At 53.9% G+C, this 19,235-nt stretch overlaps 1 protein-coding gene across 1 annotated transcript; it reads left to right on the top strand.

The window, feature by feature from the left end:
* The first annotated feature begins 1,179 nt into the window (after nt 1–1,179).
* LINGO1 (leucine rich repeat and Ig domain containing 1) lies at nt 1,180–18,971 on the top strand. The gene is made up of 2 exons (XM_006866464.1): nt 1,180–1,358; nt 16,734–18,971. The coding sequence occupies exons 1-2, from the start codon at nt 1,353–1,355 to the stop codon at nt 18,588–18,590; spliced, it is 1,863 nt and encodes a 620-aa protein (XP_006866526.1). The 5' UTR covers nt 1,180–1,352; the 3' UTR covers nt 18,591–18,971.
* The last annotated feature ends 264 nt before the right edge of the window (nt 18,972–19,235 follow it).

Genomic DNA, 19,235 nt, shown 5'->3' with positions numbered 1-19,235 from the left:
GACCCGGCCTGCAAAGTGTGTGTGTAGCGAAGAGGGTGGGCGCAAGCCTCCAGTCAGTGTAGAGGCGCCGAGTCGGCGCTCCTTCCTCGCGGTCACCTGGAGCTTCCCGCTCTGACCGCGCCCCCCGAAAGGCCGCCAGAATATGGGTCCTTCAGGAGTTCGCGGACATTTCCGAGAGGAGGGTACGAAGTGCAGGACGGAAGCTCTTGATTTGATCCTTCCCACTCCGTCCTCCAAAAAACCCTGGCCAGGTGGAAAGCCCTGTTCGTTCACGCCACTCCACACGGTAGTGTGCATTGACCCCAGGTACACGTGTGAGCACAGTCACGCGCTCACATGAGCACGCCTGTGGCTCCACACAATCACACGCTAAGGTGAGCACACACATCAAGGAGGATCTCAGGCCGGGCTGGCCCGGGACTCACCTTGAGCCCGGGACCCACGGGGTGCGGCCGTGCCCAGGGTTGGAACGCCGGGGTGCCGGCTCAGATTGGAGGCTGGCGCGCCCTAGCCCCCTTGCCACTTTCGCTGCCTTAGCCGTTCTGGGAAAGGGTCGCGGGTACTGCTCACTCTCCGCCCCCTTCTATAGAAGACGACAAGCCCCCCCAACCCCACCCCCATCTCACTCGGTTTAGCGGCCGCACCTTCTCCTCCCCCGCCCAGCTCCAGCCGCTCGCTTGCTTGCTCGCTTGCTCCCTCCCTTCCTCGGTCCCTCCTCCCTGCCTGGCTCGCTCCCCGCTTGTCGCGCTCCCTCCCCGCGCCGCGGCAGAGCGCGGAGCCCGAGCGGGAGCCGGCGCGGGAGCCAGAGCGGGAGACTGGCCACAGCACAGGCGGCGGCGGGGGGTCCGGGTCTCGGCCCCGGAGCGCGCGGAGTCCCCACCCGCGCAGCTCCGGCCCCTCTCCCGTAGCGGGGTTCTTTGCAGAATGAGCGAACGCTGCGCGCCGGCCCCAGCCCTGGCCCCGGCCCTGCGGCGGAGCGCGCCCGGCCTCGACCCCGGCCCTAGCGGCAGAGGCGGCGGCGGCGGCGGCTCTGGACCGGCCCGGGGAATAAAATACGACTCCGGGAGCCCGCGTCGCGCGTCTTGAGCGCGCCTGCCTCTTCGCCCGCCGGGGCCGCGGCCTCTCGCTTCCCCACGCCCGGGCCCTTGTTTAGGCTCCGGCTTGGCTCTTGCCCGCTTAGGGCAGATAGACGGACCGCCAGCCCCGCGAGGGCGCGCGGACAGTCGGGCGGAGGTGTTGGAGAAAGAGCAGGGGACGTAGGAGGAGGCTGAGCAGGGGCTGGGGCCGGGCCGGACCCGCGGGGGAGACATGCGATTGGTGACCGAGTCGAGCGGACGGACGGCGCGCCCGAGATGCAGGTGAGCCAGGCGGCCGCGGCGGAGCCCAGCAGCTGCAGCCCCGCGGGGAGCGTTCCTGGGGGCCGCCGTCGGCCCGAGCTGCGCCCTCCTGGGACTGTCGGACTCCCCGGCACCACCCAAACCTCCCTTTGGGAACCGGGGCCTGACCCGGTTATCCTCACCCCAGAAAATTCTAGGGTGGCAAGCTGAAATACGGGAGCTCCAGAGTGGTTCCCACCGGCGCTTTCTGGCCCCCCCCCCCCATTCTGAACACGAATCACCCTGGAGGTTAAGTCCCTTTCCCAGCGCTGGGCACCTCTCTCCATAGACCTCCGATACCCTCAGCTCCCACCCCACGCCCACACCAGGCACCCCAAGCTGTTGCAGGCAGGGACGACCCGGGTTTCTGTTCACGGGCTCCAGGCTGGCCAGCATCTCTCACCCTACACAAGGGGTGGCCTTTGCAGCGTCAGCTCAGTGAAGGGGAAGAAAGGGCATGTAGGAGAAGGTAGAGAGAGTGGAGGGGAGAGAGTTGAGGGTCAGAGAGGACCAATGGACCCTTTGGGGGGCTTCCTCTTTGTCTACCTTCAGCCAAAGATTCTCATCTCCTCTGCCCCACTTTTCATTCTGAGGCTGAAGCAGGTGGGAGGTGGGAACCAGCTGAGAAGAGGGAGATAAAAAGGGAGCCTAGTGCTCTACCTCCCTCCAGCCCCCATCTTGGGCACCCTCCGTGGGGTGGGCTCCTGCTCCTCCAGGGAACCCTTGGAGATGTGTCCCCTCCAGGCAGATTTCCACTTTAAGGAGGAGGGGTGGGGCCAGGCCCAATAGGCAGTCCCCTCCCTCTCTTGCCCTGGGTCCCAGCTCAGCCTTGGTTGTACAGGGCACCTCTTCTTTGTTCTCAAAGGTCCTCAGATTTGGGGCGGAGAAAAGGGACATCTGAGAGGATTTGACCAGCTCTGCCCTGGTGGGAGTACAGGAGGTCCTGAGGTGGGGAAGAGGTACCATCGGGCAAGCCCCTTCCTGGCCAGCCCAGCCCAGCCTTCCTCAGTCCTATTCCTCTGGGGTAGCCAGAGGGGCATACAGCCCAGCCCACCCCGGCCCCGTTGCTCGTTGCTCAGGACTCAGCCCTGCTGGTCATTATGCCACCGGTTTCAGCATGGGTGCCTTCCAGACCTGGGAGCAGTGAACCAGGCACCCAGCCTGCAGAGGTCCTGGGGCTTCCCCAGATCCAGCGCCAGTGAGGGGAAAGAGGGTCAGCTGCTCCCAGATCCTTTGTCCTTGTGTTGGCCAGGAGGGGCTCAGAGTCCTCAGGCCTCTGGGAAGGGACCAGCACCTGTTCTGCTGGGACACCCTTCTTGTCCTTCCTGCCTTCTACCACTGCCCTGAAGGCAGGCTGTAGGGGAGAGGGTAGCAGAAGGGAGAGACCCCCAAACTCTTTGAAATCATGATGGCCACAGTCCTAGGGAGGAGTCCCAGCTGCACCAGGCTGCCCTTGCTGAAGGCAGGCCCCCTTATATGCTCTTGTCATCTCTGCCCCACCCCCACCATTTAAATGTGAGGCCGGCAGGCTTGGCAGGGCTTGGTTAAGACTGCACTGTTCCCTAGGACTTGGAGTTAGAGTGAATTTCAGAACCAAGGGGCCAGGTTGTAGGGGTGTGTGTGTGTGTGTGTGTGTGTTTTCAGGCTGAGGTATTGCTTGTGGACTGAAGGATGTTGTGTGGAAAGACCCCTCTACTCCTTGCAAATAGTCTTCTTTCAGTCTAGGGGTCATCTCCTCCATTCTTGGCCTCTGAACACCAATTCTTCCCATATTAGGTATTGTTTTTGTGAAGTGCAGAATTTGTAAAGAAAACCCCAAAAACCACTCTGTGAGGGTGAGTAGGCAGATCCCTGATACCAGTGGTGGCTCATCTGGTGCTGCTCCTCAGGAACCAACAGAAGCTAAGAGGAACACCATGGGGGGAGACACGGGGTGAGGGAGCACGGGAGGGTCTTGTTGAAAAAGTAGGCATTGCAGTGATGAATGCAGGCCACATGAGCGTCTGAGGCAGCGTTGTCTGGGGGAGGGTTGAGGAAGTGGATCCTGTGGGACAGGGCAGGGCTGGGAAAGGGAGGCTACTGAGTCAGGGTCTTGGTTTGCTTGGCTGGGGTCCCTTGGTTTAACTGTTCTATCCATGACAAGTCCAGGTGTGGAATGATACCTCCCAGCCTCTTCCACACCCCCACAGCCCCAGGCTCTCTACTGCTCCCACCAGTCCCACCACGTACCTCTGCAACCTTAACATAGTTTGATCCAGCATCCCTACCCAGAAGGCCTTCTCTCCATCTCGTGGCTCCTCCCCAAGAGTCTGATCCAAATTACTATCCTCTTTCTCTAGACACCCACAGTAGATCCCCATTGATTTGCATTTGTACCAACCCATTCATTCATGCTGTATTCTGCATATCTTGGCAGAGCTGTCTGCTTGGCTATGGGTTAGGCCCTCCCATGGCACCCATGTTGTCTTGAACACCTGGGCAATCCTTGTAACCATCCCTAGAACTGGGCAGATACTGGGAGGCAGGCACCAGGGAGCAGCTGTTGACTGGCAGCAAAGACTAGCTGCAGGGGACATGGTGTCCCTAGCCTGTATGGATGGAGAGAGTTAGGTGGTATTAAAGATACCCAAGACAGAGATTGGGGACCAACACTGGCTGGTAGACCCTCATAGATGACGCTAGTTTAATTCCCTGCAGATGGGAAGACTCAGCTTTCCGTCTCTCAGAGCCAAGTCTCATGCAGCATACCCAATAACACACACAGGGAAAGGTACGATTTCTCCAGGGTGCTGAGGCTGTCAGGGAGAGAGGAACTGGGCTGGGCACTGAGGTAGCAGTAGACTTTGCAGAAACACAGAGAACAGGGGATTCCAGAATTCCTAAGTCCAGGAAGATTTTTATAGTCAAAATGAGCAGGCAAGTACATTGCCAAATGCATTTGAGACATTCTTGATGTTGACCTTTGTTTATGTATTGAATGAATGAATGAGCATCCTTGAGTGTAGTGGGCCCAGTAGAATTGTACTGAGAACAATATACTCATGTGTTTTTTCCATGTTATTTTATAGTGAAGATGCTAAGAGTGTAAACTGTATAAAACCAGCTGGCAGAGTTCAGTTCTCACCTTCACTACTGCCTAACTCTGTGACTCTGGGCAAGTTACCTAATCTCTCTGGGCATCAGTCTCCTTATCCATAAAATAAGGAAAACAACACTGTACTTCCAGGGAGAATTAGAGGGATTGCTATGTATATGTAGCGTATTTTTTGCTAGAACAGTATCTGGTACAAACGAAAATCTCAAAAATGCTAGCTGTGAGTTTCTATCAGCGATATGCTCTCTGTCTTATTCTTTTAGGGGGTACCAAGACTATTTTATAGGTGAGAGAACAGACAGCCAGGGAGGTGAAAGGACTTGTCCTAGCTCTCTAGTTAATAAGCCTGGGCCCCATCTAGAATTCCTTCATCTTGACCTCTGATCTAGGGCTCCAGCCACGACCTGCTAATGAATTAATCAGTTTATTTAGTGTTCTTCATAATAACATAATAAATAATCTAGTGCACACCGTGAACCCACTCCCCACCCTGACAACAGCACTTTATCTTTCCATGAACTCTCTTCACCTCCACCCCTTGGCCTCTTTTTCTGAGGCAACCACTGTCCTTGTGTATTTATGTTGTGTATTTAGCATTTCCTTGCCTTTTAAACATAGTACAGTTTAATGCATATCAGTTGTTCAATTTTAGTTGTTTTTGAATTGTATAAAAAACAAAGTGTTTGCATTTCTCTAGAACAGGCTTTTTGGGGGTTCACATATTCTTGGTGGTAGTTTTCCATGGAGTCAGTTCCAACTCATAGTGACCCTGTATTGAGTTTCCAAGGCTATAAATCTTTACAGGAGCAGGAAGTCTCATCTTTCTCCCACAAAACATCTGGTAGATTCGAACTGCTGACCTGTGGTTAGCAGCTGAATTCTTAACCCACTATGCTACCAGAGCGCCACTTATCTGTATTGTTACAGATAATAGCAGATGGAGGTCATTCATTTTTGCTGTTGTATAATGTTCTATGTTGCTGGTGTTAAATGCCATTGAGACAGTTCCAACTCATAGCAACCCTATATAGGGTTTCCAAGGAGCAGCTTGTGGGTTTGAACTGCCGACCTTGTTCTATAGTACACGGTATATATTGTTCTCTTGTTGATGGTGGGCATTTAGGTCGCTTCATTTATTTATTTATTTTTTACTCTTGTATATAATGCTACCATGAACTTTCTTGCTATCCTCTAGGACAATGTGCAGAGTGTCTCTGGGGCACATAGGAGGGAGCAGCATTATTGGGCCATAGGGCGTGCGCATGTTTAGCTTTACTAGGGAACTCCAAAGTGTTTTTCAAATTGGTTGGACCAACTCAGACTGCCCTCAGCAGGAGATGAGTGTTCTCATTCTCCCTCTGCTTACCAACCCTCAGTATTGTCAGATGTCTTGATTTTTGCTGATCAAATGAGTGTAAAATGATATTTCAGTATTGTCTTGATTTATGGTTCTGGCGTTCAGGGTTTCTGGCGTATGGAATGGGGATGGATGCTCACTAAACAATCATCCTCACCTTAGCTCAGTTTCCCTATTTGTGGGGATGCTGCGTGAACAAGGGAGGGTTTCAGTCCCTGTACCTTTAAAGCCAAGTCCAGGAACCCTACTGGCTCTCTATTCTCCCCAGAATGGGAAGGGGTGGCCTGAGTTTGGGAAGTGGAGGAAATCTGTGCTGCATTAATTCAATGTTCCCTCCCTGCACAGCTCCCTAAAACCCCCATCTCTACACTCTGGCAGTTAGCATAGGGCCTGGCATCAGTAAGTGCTTAATAAGAGTTTGGTGACATGGGGAATGAGTACCAGATGAAACCAATGTGTGACTGAGTGAGTGGTGGACCGCTGAGCAAGGAGGCCCCTGGGAATCATAGGGCCCCATGAAGCCTCAACCCCTTGCTTGCCCAGAGGGGCTGAGAAACTGGGTGCTAGCAGGCTCATTGGAGCTGCCTCACCCTGCCTGGCTGGTGCACCAAGAACTGATTCCCTGCTGCCTTCTCCACCCGGGTCTGGGCCCCTGGAGCTGGTTAGCAATGAGCGCTGGGGCTGGCAGAATAATTATGCCTATTTCATGTGACATCCAAATTGATTGCCGCCAGGGTGACATTACCAGGGCATTGTTCCTAGTCTCCAACCTCTTATTACGTGTTATTAGGGTGTGTGGTGTGTGTGTTTTGCTATTTTTTTTCCCATTTCAGGGAATTAATCTCTCTTAGCCACCTCCTCTACTTCTCTCTGCAGAGAACCTTTTTGATGCTCTGGGAGGGGGTGGGGGACCGGCCAATACTGCCTCCCCTACCTGGTTCAGGGCAGGGCTGCAAATGCAGCTGGGGAATGGGCCATTCACAAGACCTTTAATTTGGGTGCATGATGGGGACATCACAGAACTGAGAGGGGCTGCTAAGGAGCAGCTCTCAGCAGAAGATCCTACCAGAGCCCTGCTTCATGGCCTGTATTTGTATACCACCTTTGACAGGCTGCTCACTCACTGTGTATAACGGATGATCTCCCATCTCAAGCCATGTGATGTTGTATCTGATTCTCACACTGAGCTGGACTGGATCTCTCAGCTCCGCCCTCTGGACCCACACTGGACCCTTCGCACCCCCTTAGAAATTTGCAGAGGGTCATTTGCCCCCACCCCCCAAGCCTGAGCTTCTTCTGAACAGGAGTGCCAGGATACCGTTGATTGTACCGGAGCTGAGCACAGCACCTGTATGTGTCTGACCAGAGGTGTCCTTCCTCTCCCTGATACGGAGCTCAGCTTACCAGGCTGGGAAAATGGGCTTTGGCAAGGGGTTGGCCAAGATTCAGTTGAGCAGAGAGGGCTTTGAACAGTCAGTGCCAAGAGAAGAGCAAGTGTTTTTATTTATAGTTTGCCTGTCCCTGTTATAAATAACGTGCTGATTTGTGATGTGTTGGGGTTTGTGTGTTTTTTTAAAGCCTTTCCCCCCTTTTTGAGGCAGAAATAACCTAACCCTTTACCCATCCCTGACCCAGCCCCACAGTGAGTCGAGTGGTCACGTGACACTTGCATGCTGTTGGGGAGAGAAAGTGACTGCAATCAGGAGGTTGGGGTTCTTCTCAGGCCTAGCCTTAAGATTCTGTGGGGTCATGGACAAGTCCCAGATGCTCTTGGGCCTCAGTTTCCCACGTGTGCAATGGTCTGTAAGGTGATTATGTCTCAGTCTCCTCCTCAGCAAAATGGAGTTAATGATATCTCGCTCTTTGAAGGTTGGTAGTTTGCAAAGCACTTAGTGCATCTGTTGGATGTGAATATTGCCCTTTCTGCCCTTATCCGTTTCCAACAAGTAGGAAAGCCTTTGGGCTAAAGTCATGCCTTGAACTTGAACCACAGAGAGATAGTTCGCAAGGTCCAGATTGGCTGCTGTCTAGTCCAGCCTGATTTGTGTCTAATCCCAGATCTGCCACTTATTTTCGTGTGACTTTGGGCAAATTACCTCAGTTTTCTAACCTGTAAAATGAGATAACAGCACCTACCTCCGAGGGTTGTTGTAGGATTAAAGGATCAAATAAGTTTGTGCCTGACACGGAATCAGTGCTAGGTGAGTGTTAGATGAGTTGGTTGGTTTTTTACAAGGCACTGTAATTAACTAGAAGGAGCCCTGGTGACGCAGTGGTTAAGCTGCTAATCTAAAGGTTGGTGGTTCTAACCACTGGCTGCTCCTTGGGAGAAAGATGTGACACAGTCTGTGTCCATAAAAACTACAGCCTTGGATATAAAACTAATGTTCTCCCATGTAAACTATCACATAATTCACAATAAACATTAAAAAAAACAAATAAACAAAAACTTACCGCCTTGGAACCTTATGGGGCAGTTCTGCTCTGTCCTACAGGGAAGCTGTGAGTCAGAATCTACTTGATAGCAACAGGTTTGGTTTGGTAAGAACATGACTAGGAGCATAGACTTTGGAACCAAACTGTTTCAGATCATGCTAGCTGTGTGACCTCCGTGAATTACATCATAACCTCTCTGTTTCTGGTTTTGTTTTTTTCATATGTAAAACGGGGCTAATAATGCTGTTATTGCTGAGTGCCATCGAGTCAATTCTGACTCATAGTGACCCTGTTTAGGGTTTCTGAGGAGTGACTGGTGAGCTTGAACTGCCGAGCTTGTGGTTCAAACCGACCTTACAGTCCAGTGCTTATTCTACAGCACCACACTAGGACTTTAATAGGTTATTGTGGGACTTAAAGAATTACTATATATAAACTACTTAGAGTGGTACCTGACACACCCAAGACCCCTTACGGGTTTTTCTAATCGTCATCATACTTGATTAGGTCTCTGGTCTTCAAAGCCCATGCTGGCTCCATTACTGCTCTCTATTTCTTGTCTGTGAGACTGTGACCAGCTTCCTCTTTCAAGGCCACCTTCCCAGAGTGGGGTTGGCTGGTTTCTCAGCCTCTCAAGCCTGGGGGTGGGCTGATTAAGGTCTTCTCAAGACAGAGGAACACTGAGGGCTGGGACAGCTGGGAGGACCTCCCATGGGGGCCTCAGGAAGATACAGGGTGCAGGACCTAGGTTTTCCTTGGGCCCCTCAGGTCACCCCACAACCTAGCTCTCCCCATCTCTGGGCAGTCCTAGTCCAAATGGAGCCCCTACCCAGGAAATTCCCAGAACCAGTGGCTCCCTCCAGCCCTACCCCCAGGCCTGCTCAAAGCTCCCCAGTTGTTAGCTCACCTTAGAACAACCCACAGTGGTCCAGGACTCATCCAAGGTCACGAAGTTGGGCAGGGGTGCACTGGCTGGAGTCCAGGCTGTGAGTCCAGAACAGTCGACTCACCCGGAAGCTGCTTCCTCCAGCCCCTGCTCCTTTCCACCAAGCCGGCCACTCCTGGAGGAAGAGCCTATATATAGAAGCCTTTAAACACTTAAGATGCTTTGACAATTAAAATTCATAATTTATCCCGCAAATGGCCTGAGGCTGCGGGCTGGCCGGAAGGCTGGTAGCTCCCATATCAGCCTTGCTCCAATGGGGTGGGCAGTGAGGTGGGCAGGGGCATTCCTTCCTCCCTGTCAAGTAAAGGGAGGCAGATGCTTTCTCAGGCCACATGGGGGAGGGCCTCCGCCAGGGTTTCACCTGTCCTGGGGGGCAGCCACACCATGCCCAGTCAGCACCATCCAGAGGCTGAGAGGCTGGATGAGCACCTTTTGGAAAGGATTTGAGTTTCCAAATGCGCTTAAGAGATGGGACTGGTGGCGCTAAGCCAGGAGGGAGTGGGGAGAGGAAGGGTGCGGGCACATACCCCACTCAGACCACATACCTGGTACCCAAGCACACACATACACACACACACACACACACACACACACACACACACACACGGGCCCAGGAACTCTTCACCAAAACCAAGAGTGGGAGGAAAATAAAGAATTATGCACGACAAAAAGGACGTGACCTCAATTTTCTTCCAGGTTGATTTTCCTTTCCCTGTGGTGGGTGGCTGGAGGAGGAGGGGTAGTGGGAGGGTAGCCCAGCCCCAGAGGAGACAGACAGATGTTTCCCCGCTGAGGCCACACAGTCCATCCATCTGTGTTTCTCCTGCCAGAAGCTCAGCCCCCTCAGGGTCCTTGCCCACCCATAACCCTCCCCAGGGCTCTCAGCATCCCAGTGGCATAGTCTGCCCCTTGGATGCTCACACCTTAAGCCATTATCAGCCATTCACACCTCAACAGGGATTTGCTCCAGCAAATCCAGAAAGGAGTGCCTTTAAAAGGAGTCCAGGGGCAGGATTTGGGGCTGAAGAAAAGTAATTAAGAGTCCCTGGTGCTCTCAGACTGACCAGGGCACAAGTTACCTCCAAGCTCCAGCCTTTGCTTTTGCTTTTCCCTCTACCTTTGACACTGGTCCCTGCCCCTCACTTGGCCTGTGGAACAGCAATCCGTGCTTCCTCCTCAGCTTCTGGAAGCCTTTATTAAGATCCTCCAGTAAGAGATCAGAGTGTGAGGCCCACCTAGTGCTCTTGTGAACTGTTCCATCCTGTGGTTTGAGGGGCTCTGTGTACCCCTTTGAAGACAGAGGAGGGTGCAGGTGACTGAGACACACCTGAGGGATCAAGCTTTATGTACCAGGGACCAGAAGTGATTGGGGTATGTTCTCCCCTGCATCAGCCTCTTGTGTCCCTCTCAGCCTGGCCTTATTCTAGAGGTTTGGCTCCCCTGGGGCTGCTGGGCTAAATCAGACCCAGCCCCATGATGGCAGTTCTCAGTCTGGGGGTAGAGGGAGACAGATACACAGGGAGACAGGCTGAGGGTCACCTGAGATCCTGAGGGCACCCACAGGAGGCGGAGCGCTCCTTCCTAGGGACTTGAGAAAAGCACTTGGGAGAAGAGCCCCTTGAGGAAGGACCAGGCAGAGATGACCATGGGTGTGCCTTCTAAAAGGCAGGTCTCGTTCTACCCCAAACACACTGCCCACTGCCTGGGTCGGGGCACCTCCAGCTAACACATTTTACTGTCTCCTGAAATGGATCCGTAAAGTAGTGACAGGACAGGGCAGGTCAGAGGAAATAAAGACCTTGTCCTGTCTCTGTTGATCAGTGACCAAGTATAAGTTCCTGCAGCTTTCTGAATCTCAGCCTGAATGGAGGTAGTAAAGCCACCCCGTGAAATCAGAAGGAGGACCAGACACACTCCTAGACCCTAGGCTCTCCCAGGTCAGAAGGAGCTCAGGAAATGGTACCTGAATCCTGGGAGCAACTATTCTGTTTTCCACTGACTCCTCCATCTTTATCCACAGCCAGCCCCATGCACGCCTCTTCTCTTCCCTCCCACCTCTATTCTCTCCTATCTGTCCTGCCCTGAGTTTCTCTTCATGTATCTCAGGCGTTTTGTTGCTTTCACCTTGCCCATCTCTTGCTCTTCAGGTCATTTCTTGGAGCTAGGAGGGCACTGGGTGAACATGGTATCCCATCTGAAACACTAGTTATCCTCCCTTGTCGGCTACACCCCCGCCCCCACGCACCTCTTTCTGCTGCAGACCCAGCCATAGGAACGGAGACAGTCAGGGTGGAACGGCATCTTGCTCACCTGCTTCATTTCCCTGTGGGGATGGAACCCAGTACTGTTGTCTCAGGTCACAGAGCCAGGCCTTGGAGGCAGGCCGAGAACCCAGAGGGTCCCTGCTCCAGCCATCGAGGCTGTTGCCTCCATGCCAGGGATCTCATGCTGTGTGTGCCGGGAAGCTCTGAGACCCCCGCGGAATGCTGAGTAGGAGCACCATGAAATATTGATACTGTAAACCTAAAATAACTAAACCTCCCGTCCTGGGCTGCAGCAGCCCCCAAATTAGGTACAAGTCTAGTAGAGACAGCAGCAGCAGGCGCAGGAGAAAGGCAGGCTGGGAAAACACTGAAAACAATTCAGTGTTCAACATACCGCTTTCTGACAGTTGGAGGCAGGATGCTGGATGCAGCTCTGTGAGAACTAGTGCTTCCCCCAGCCCTGAGGTCACAGACCTGGCACACTGGCCCCTCCCCTAGGTTGGCCTTTGAGGGTCCGAGAGAAGCCCTTTTTCATGCCACACAGCTTTTGGGGCAGTTTACCCAGCCAGGAAGAACAGCAGAGTTTACTGCCTAGCTGTGTGCCTAGGGTAAATGGATTCTCTTTTTAAATGGGAACCTGTTTTTCTTATTTGTAAAGTGGGAGTTAATACTCTTTTGAATGTTGGTGTCAGAGTTTCTGAAATGGTCTGTGTAAAGCCCAAAGCCTGGCCTGGTTAGGCATTCTGCAAATGTTAGTCCCATCCTTTTTCTAAAGGGATGTCTGACTGCCTCTGTGGAGGAGACATCCCCCTGCCCCAGAGGCCTTATCCGACAGAATTGACCTTTGACCTCCCACCGATGCCCTGGATTCTTCTGATTTTTCCAGTCACCCTCCCCTCCCCCAGTCTGGGGAGCTGACCAGCGTGGGGTCCCCCTCAAGTATGTCCTCCAGCTCCACTGGAACTGCAGTTTAGGGCATGGCCCTCTTTCCTCATCCTCTAACAGGTATAAGGATGTTAGCTTTCCAGCTAGAGAAAGTTGTGTTTCTGTTGTTGGCTCCACAGGGGAACCTGGAATCCTGCACAGGGTGGGGATGTGCCAGAGAGGGCAGGCACTTGCCTGAAGTCACACAGTGGGCTTGCAACCAGGAAACTCATGGGGCTGGTATCAAGGAGCGGTGCCTGAGCCAGGTCGCATCTGCCTTGGGATGTGAGTTGGGGGAGAGGGTACATGGTGGTGGGCAGCTCAGAGCCTGGGTCTTGCCCCCCTGCTACTTCCTCCACCTCTCTGGGGTTGTGGAGGCCCCGGTCTGCTATGGGGTCTGTGTGCCATGCTCCAGGCATGCCTCCGTACTGCCAGTCTACCCGCCTGCTTTTGATGTTTATTTCTTTACTATTTATTGGTTCCATTTTTAAAGTCTCACCCTTGTGGGAAACCCTTCAGGGGAGGACAAGACTCTAAAATAAAACACTGATTAAAATGCATAAAACAAAAAATGCATAAACACCTGTCCTTGCGATTGCTGGAGTAACCAGCAAGATTAATCGTGCCAGGATGTCAGGAGTGGCACATTGCCCATTCATCATACACACCCTGCCAGCATTCCTTGATGACAGAGTCCTTGGTAGGGGTGTTAGATCAGGATACTAGGTGCTGGGCTGGCTTGGGCAGGCACCCTAGGCGCTCTGATCTCAGTTTCCCCACCCTTCAGGGCAACCGCATATGAAAGGTGATGGGGGCATAGGGAGTGGTGAGTGAGGCAATTTGGAACATGCACCATCCTAGAGCTATCCTGGTCCTGTCGAGCACAGCGTACTGCCCTTCTGTGCTAACTGCCAGGCCTGGGGTTCTATGTGGTTGTGCAAGGCAAGGCTGACTAGCTTTTCCATCAGTATGTTTGAATTCCCCAAGTCTCCCGTGGCTCAATGGGTCTGCCCCAGAGTCAACACCATTAGACCCCTGCACAGTCTCACTCATGCATACACACTTGCTTTCAAAGAACATTCATTGTGTGCCTTGCTTTGGGCTGAGGTTGCCAGGCATGCCTTCTGCCCTTGGAAACTTCATTGACAAGCAGGGGAAGCAGATGTACACCTGCCAAGTTGACCCAGGATTAAACACAAATTGCAGGAGAAGTACCAAGTGCTGAGACTTTGGATGATGTTTGTTTCTCTCTTTGCATGAGCCACTAGGAAGCTCTATTCTTCAGTCATCCTGCAAGATGTTGCAACATTCTTTCTTATCTTCTGTAGCTTGTTCGTTTTATCATCTGTGGCATTTTATCTTTGGGGAATGAGGAGTCCTATCCTAGTGTGGTACTGTAGGATTAGCACTGGACTGCTGACCGAAAGGTTGGTGGTTCAAATCCTTGGAAACCCTATACAGGATTACTACCAGTCAAAACCGACAGCATGTAACAACAACATACATCAATTTCACAGGGTTACTGTTGGTATGAATAAGGTGCCTCGGTGTTATTGGCAAAAGAAGATTTCTGATTTAGGAGGTCAGGGATGGCTTCATGGAGGAAGCAGCCTTTGGGGTGGGATGGTCACAAAGGGCTCCTTGGACAGGAGGTGGGGGCAGTTCTGCAAAAGGAGAGAACTTAGAGGCTGGACCGTGCAGGGTAAGGTGGGGATACCTGGGTAGCTTTGCTGGGGAGAGTGGTAAGAGAGGAAGCAGATGGATATGTGGAAGCAAGCTGGTGGTAGCTTTGACTCGTGCCGTTTGAGGGGCTTACCAGCATCTCAGGATACCCTATATCTCACTCCCCATGCCTCCTCACCAGCAGCCCCAACCTTGCCCTCTAGCCCAAGCTGGATGCTGAGAGTCCTGTTTACCGCTTGAGGTCCCCAGCCTCACACTCGTGCCAGCCCAATTGCGGGCCCAATTACTTATTGATTATCTGTCAGGATGTTTGCTTTTCTGGTGGGTCACTGGAGCGTGTGTGACTCTGGAAAACATCCTGGGGGGGGGGGGGTGCGGCTGGGAGGCCAAGCCACAGAGGAGGCTGGAGAGAAGCTAATAGGGCCTGGATGTGGGGAATGAATCAGTCTTAGGGGGAAAGAAATCTTGCAGATTCCATAACATGTCAGTGACACCCAGAGCCTCTCTGGTTAATCAGTCACTTAGTTGATCAACAACCAGGGAGCTCCAGTCAGTCCTGGGAGACAGACGTAACTTTGGAAAGTACATTGCGTTGGTATTGGCAACGCTCTGGTTCCAGTCAGCCCACTCGATTGCCTGGGTGATGTTTGGCAGCTACACCTTCTCTGCTCCTTAGTTGCCTTAAGGATTGAATTGTGGATTCTATTGAGATGGTGTGGAAAGGGGTGGCCGGAGGGAGAAGGGTCCCCCCAGGGCCATAAAGGGATGGACACTGCAGCCGAACCTCAGGGTGCTAGCAGCAGAGTGAGGAGCAGGGCTGCACCATCTGGTCTACCCCCCTGGAGATTCAAGAGTGCAGTTCCTAGAGAGTTGGGACCAACCCTTCCAGGCCCTACTTCCACCTCCTCCGCATGCTGGGCCAGTTTTCTTGCAGAAGACAGCAGAGGGGAGGACATGGGGACAGAGGAGGGAAGAGGAAATGGGAGGTCACTGGGCACAAGTGGAAAGCAAGTGGCCTCTGAATAAGAGATGGGGAGAATAACGGGGAGCCAGCTCCCACACCAAGCCACCCACTGCCATGAAGTCAGTTCCAACTCACAGTGACCTTACAGGCCAGCGCAGAGCTGGCTGCCTGTGGCTTCCAAGGCGGTCACTTTACTGAAGCAGACTGCCTCTTCTTTCTCCTACAGAGCCAGATGGTGGGCTTGAACCACTGACCTTTTGGCTAGCAGCCTAGAACTTCATTCATGTAGCTCCACATACCCCTTCCTTACTCTTCCTTTCAACCTATCCTCAAGCAAGGGTCCCCGGGGATCCCTGAGCTCACCTCACCTGTCACCATCCAAGTCCTGCATGTTCTGTAGGGTCTGGCTGTCCCCAGCCTCCCTTCGGGTACCACAGTGTGGAGCAGCTGTCCTGGCATTGCCCGTCCAGGGCTGTGAGAACCTAACCAGCTCCTCCCTCAGCCTAGCAGCCTCATAGAGCGCTGGTACCAGGAGGAAGATGTTTAGAATTCTGAGAGACAGAACCGGTGAGAGTTGAGAGGCTTTCAGGGGACCCAGCTGATTGCCCTTCGGAGCTAACTGCCAGGTCTGGGGCAAGAGGGCAGAAAAAGTTTCTCCGAGTAGCAGACATTCAGTTTGGCCTTGAAGCCAGGATTTCGATAGGCAGTTGAAGCTCATTCCAAGGCAAGCTCTGTAGGTGCAAAGGCCAGGAGGCTGGAAACCCCTTTTAGGGTCCTGAACTCCTGGGCCGGGCTAAGAGGAAGGTAAGAGTTAGGAATTTCACAGGATGCTTAGCTGGGATTTACAGGTGCAAGGGGAAGGGCTGGGTTCTACTTTCTATATGGGTACCTTCCACTGATCTAGGAACCCCATCAGGGAGCGGGTTTGTAAACAATGCCAGCTATTGCTGGGCATCTGCCGGTTTGCTGGCTGCCCAGGATTCTTGGGCCTGGGGCCTCAACAGCTGTGCTGGTAGGGAGGGAACCATGGCATCTGAAACTGGGGGGTCTCGGGGCTACCTGTGGGTCCCCAGCAGCCTTGGGAGCCCCAGCTAGGCCTGCTGGGGACCATTCAATATCTCTGGTGCTGCTCCTAGGGGCCTCAACCTTTGAGCCCCTTTGATCCCTTCCGTGAGCCCAAGGGCGGCTCAGCAGGTCTGACTTTATCTCTGCTAAGCAGTGGGGAAGCTGAGGCTCAAGGAGGAGTGTTGGGCCTGTACGTAAAGGAGGCTGGGACTGCCTGTGGCTCCCACACCAGGCTTCTCTGAGGTGACTCCACTCCCTGTCCCCAATATGTTGAGAGGGTCCTTCAGGTAGGTCTGGGCAGGGTAAGGAACAAGGAGGAGTCAGCCTGGGTCCTAGGCAGGTGGCATATGTGACCTCCCACCTGCCAGAGGAGCAGGGAACTGAGGGCTTGGGGTAGGGAGCTCTGGTAGCGTAGTCGTTAGGAATCGGGCTGTGAACCTTAAGGTCAGCAGTTTGAAACTACCAGCTGTTCCGTGGGAGAAAGATGAGGCTTTCTGCTCCCGTAAAGATTTACAGCCTCGGAAACCCTGTACAGGGTCGCTGTGAGTCAGAACCTACTCCATGGCACATAACCACCACCACCCTCTAATTGAATCTCTGTCCTTTGCTTGCTCCCGGCTGCAGGTGAGCGAGAGGATGCTGGCCGGGGGTGTGAGGAGCATGCCCAGCCCCCTCCTGGCCTGCTGGCAGCCCATCCTCCTGCTGGTGCTGGGCTCGGTGCTGTCAGGCTCGGCCACAGGCTGCCCTCCACGCTGTGAGTGCTCTGCCCAGGACCGAGCTGTGCTCTGCCACCGCAAGCGCTTCGTGGCAGTGCCCGAGGGCATCCCCACCGAGACACGCTTGCTAGACCTGGGCAAGAACCGCATCAAGACTCTCAACCAGGACGAGTTTGCCAGCTTCCCACACCTGGAGGAACTGGAACTCAACGAGAACATTGTAAGCGCCGTGGAGCCCGGCGCCTTCAATAACCTCTTCAATCTCCGGACGCTGGGGCTCCGAAGCAATCGTCTGAAGCTCATCCCACTGGGCGTCTTCACCGGCCTCAGTAACCTGACCAAGCTGGACATCAGTGAGAACAAGATCGTCATCCTGCTGGATTACATGTTCCAGGACCTGTACAACCTCAAGTCGCTGGAGGTCGGGGACAACGACCTAGTCTATATCTCTCACCGCGCCTTCAGCGGCCTCAACAGCCTGGAACAGCTGACCCTGGAGAAGTGCAACTTGACCTCCATCCCCACGGAGGCGCTGTCCCATCTGCACGGCCTCATTGTCCTGCGGCTCCGGCACCTCAACATCAATGCCATCCGGGACTACTCCTTCAAGAGGTTGTACCGGCTCAAGGTCTTGGAGATCTCCCACTGGCCCTACTTGGACACCATGACCCCCAACTGCCTCTACGGTCTCAACCTGACATCCCTGTCCATCACACATTGCAATCTGACCGCCGTGCCCTACTTGGCTGTGCGCCACCTGGTCTATCTCCGCTTCCTCAACCTCTCCTACAACCCCATCGGCACCATCGAGGGCTCCATGTTACATGAGTTGCTTCGACTGCAGGAGATCCAGCTGGTGGGTGGGCAGCTGGCTGTGGTGGAGCCTTATGCCTTCCGTGGCCTCAACTACCTGCGCGTGCTCAACGTCTCTGGCAACCAGCTGACCACGCTGGAGGAGTCAGCCTTCCACTCGGTAGGCAACTTGGAGACACTCATTCTGGACTCCAACCCACTGGCCTGCGACTGCCGTCTCCTGTGGGTGTTCCGGCGCCGCTGGAGGCTCAACTTCAATCGTCAGCAGCCTACCTGTGCCACGCCCGAGTTTGTCCAGGGCAAGGAATTCAAGGACTTCCCCGATGTGCTCCTGCCGAACTATTTCACCTGCCGTCGCGCCCGCATCCGGGACCGCAAGGCCCAGCAGGTGTTTGTGGATGAGGGACACACAGTGCAGTTTGTGTGCCGGGCAGATGGAGACCCACCCCCTGCCATCCTCTGGCTCTCACCCCGTAAGCACCTGGTCTCAGCTAAGAGCAACGGGCGGCTCACAGTCTTCCCTGATGGTACTCTGGAAGTGCGCTACGCCCAGGTACAGGACAACGGCACGTACCTGTGCATCGCAGCCAACGCGGGCGGCAACGACTCCATGCCTGCCCACCTGCATGTGCGCAGCTACTCGCCCGACTGGCCCCATCAGCCCAACAAGACCTTCGCCTTCATCTCCAACCAGCCGGGCGAGGGAGAGGCCAACAGTACCCGCGCCACTGTGCCTTTCCCTTTTGACATCAAGACCCTCATCATCGCCACTACTATGGGCTTCATCTCCTTCCTGGGGGTCGTGCTCTTTTGCCTGGTGCTGTTGTTTCTCTGGAGCCGGGGAAAGGGCAACACGAAGCACAACATCGAGATCGAGTACGTGCCCCGCAAGTCAGACGCGGGCATCAGCTCCGCCGACGCACCCCGCAAGTTCAACATGAAGATGATATGAGGACGGGGCGGGGGGAACACGGACTTCCAGGCGTGCCAGGAAGGGGAAGGGGCCTGGCCACCGTCTGCCTGCTCCCCAGGCTTACTCACCTCCTTCGTGCCCCTCCACACACACTCTTTTTCTCCCTCCCACCCCTGCCCCTGCTGCTCCCACCAGCCCTCACCGGCTGCCCTCTTTCTACCAGGACCTCAGAAGTCTAGGCCTGGGGACCCCACCTCACAGGGGCATGTGCTGACAGACTGGAGTCAGAGGCTGACAAACCGACAACGCGGCTCAGTCAGATAATTCAATTTAAAAAAAAGTTACGAACTTCCTCTGTAACTTGGGTTTCAAAAATTATGGATTTTTATGAAAACTTGAAATAATAAAAAGAGAAAAAAAAACACACACACAACTATTTCCTATAGCTAGTCGGAATGCAAACTTTTGACGTCCTGATTGCTCCAGGGCCTTCTTCCAACTCAGTTTCTTGTTTTTCTCTTCCTCCCCTTCTCCTCTTCTTCCTCCTTTCTCTTCTCTTCCCCTGTGGGGAGGGACCACTCAGGAAAACAGGAGAGGAGGTTCCAGCCCTACCTGCCCACCCATCCTGCCGAGGCAACCGCAGATGCAGGCTCCATGGTGGATCAGGGCCCCATTCCGGGCTGG

The sequence above is a fragment of the Chrysochloris asiatica genome, unplaced genomic scaffold, assembly GCF_000296735.1.
Source record: "Chrysochloris asiatica unplaced genomic scaffold, ChrAsi1.0 scaffold00092, whole genome shotgun sequence".
NCBI lineage: Eukaryota > Metazoa > Chordata > Mammalia > Afrosoricida > Chrysochloridae > Chrysochloris > Chrysochloris asiatica.
The sequence above is the reverse complement of the archived record's forward strand: the minus strand, read 5'-3'. Positions and strand labels throughout refer to the sequence as shown.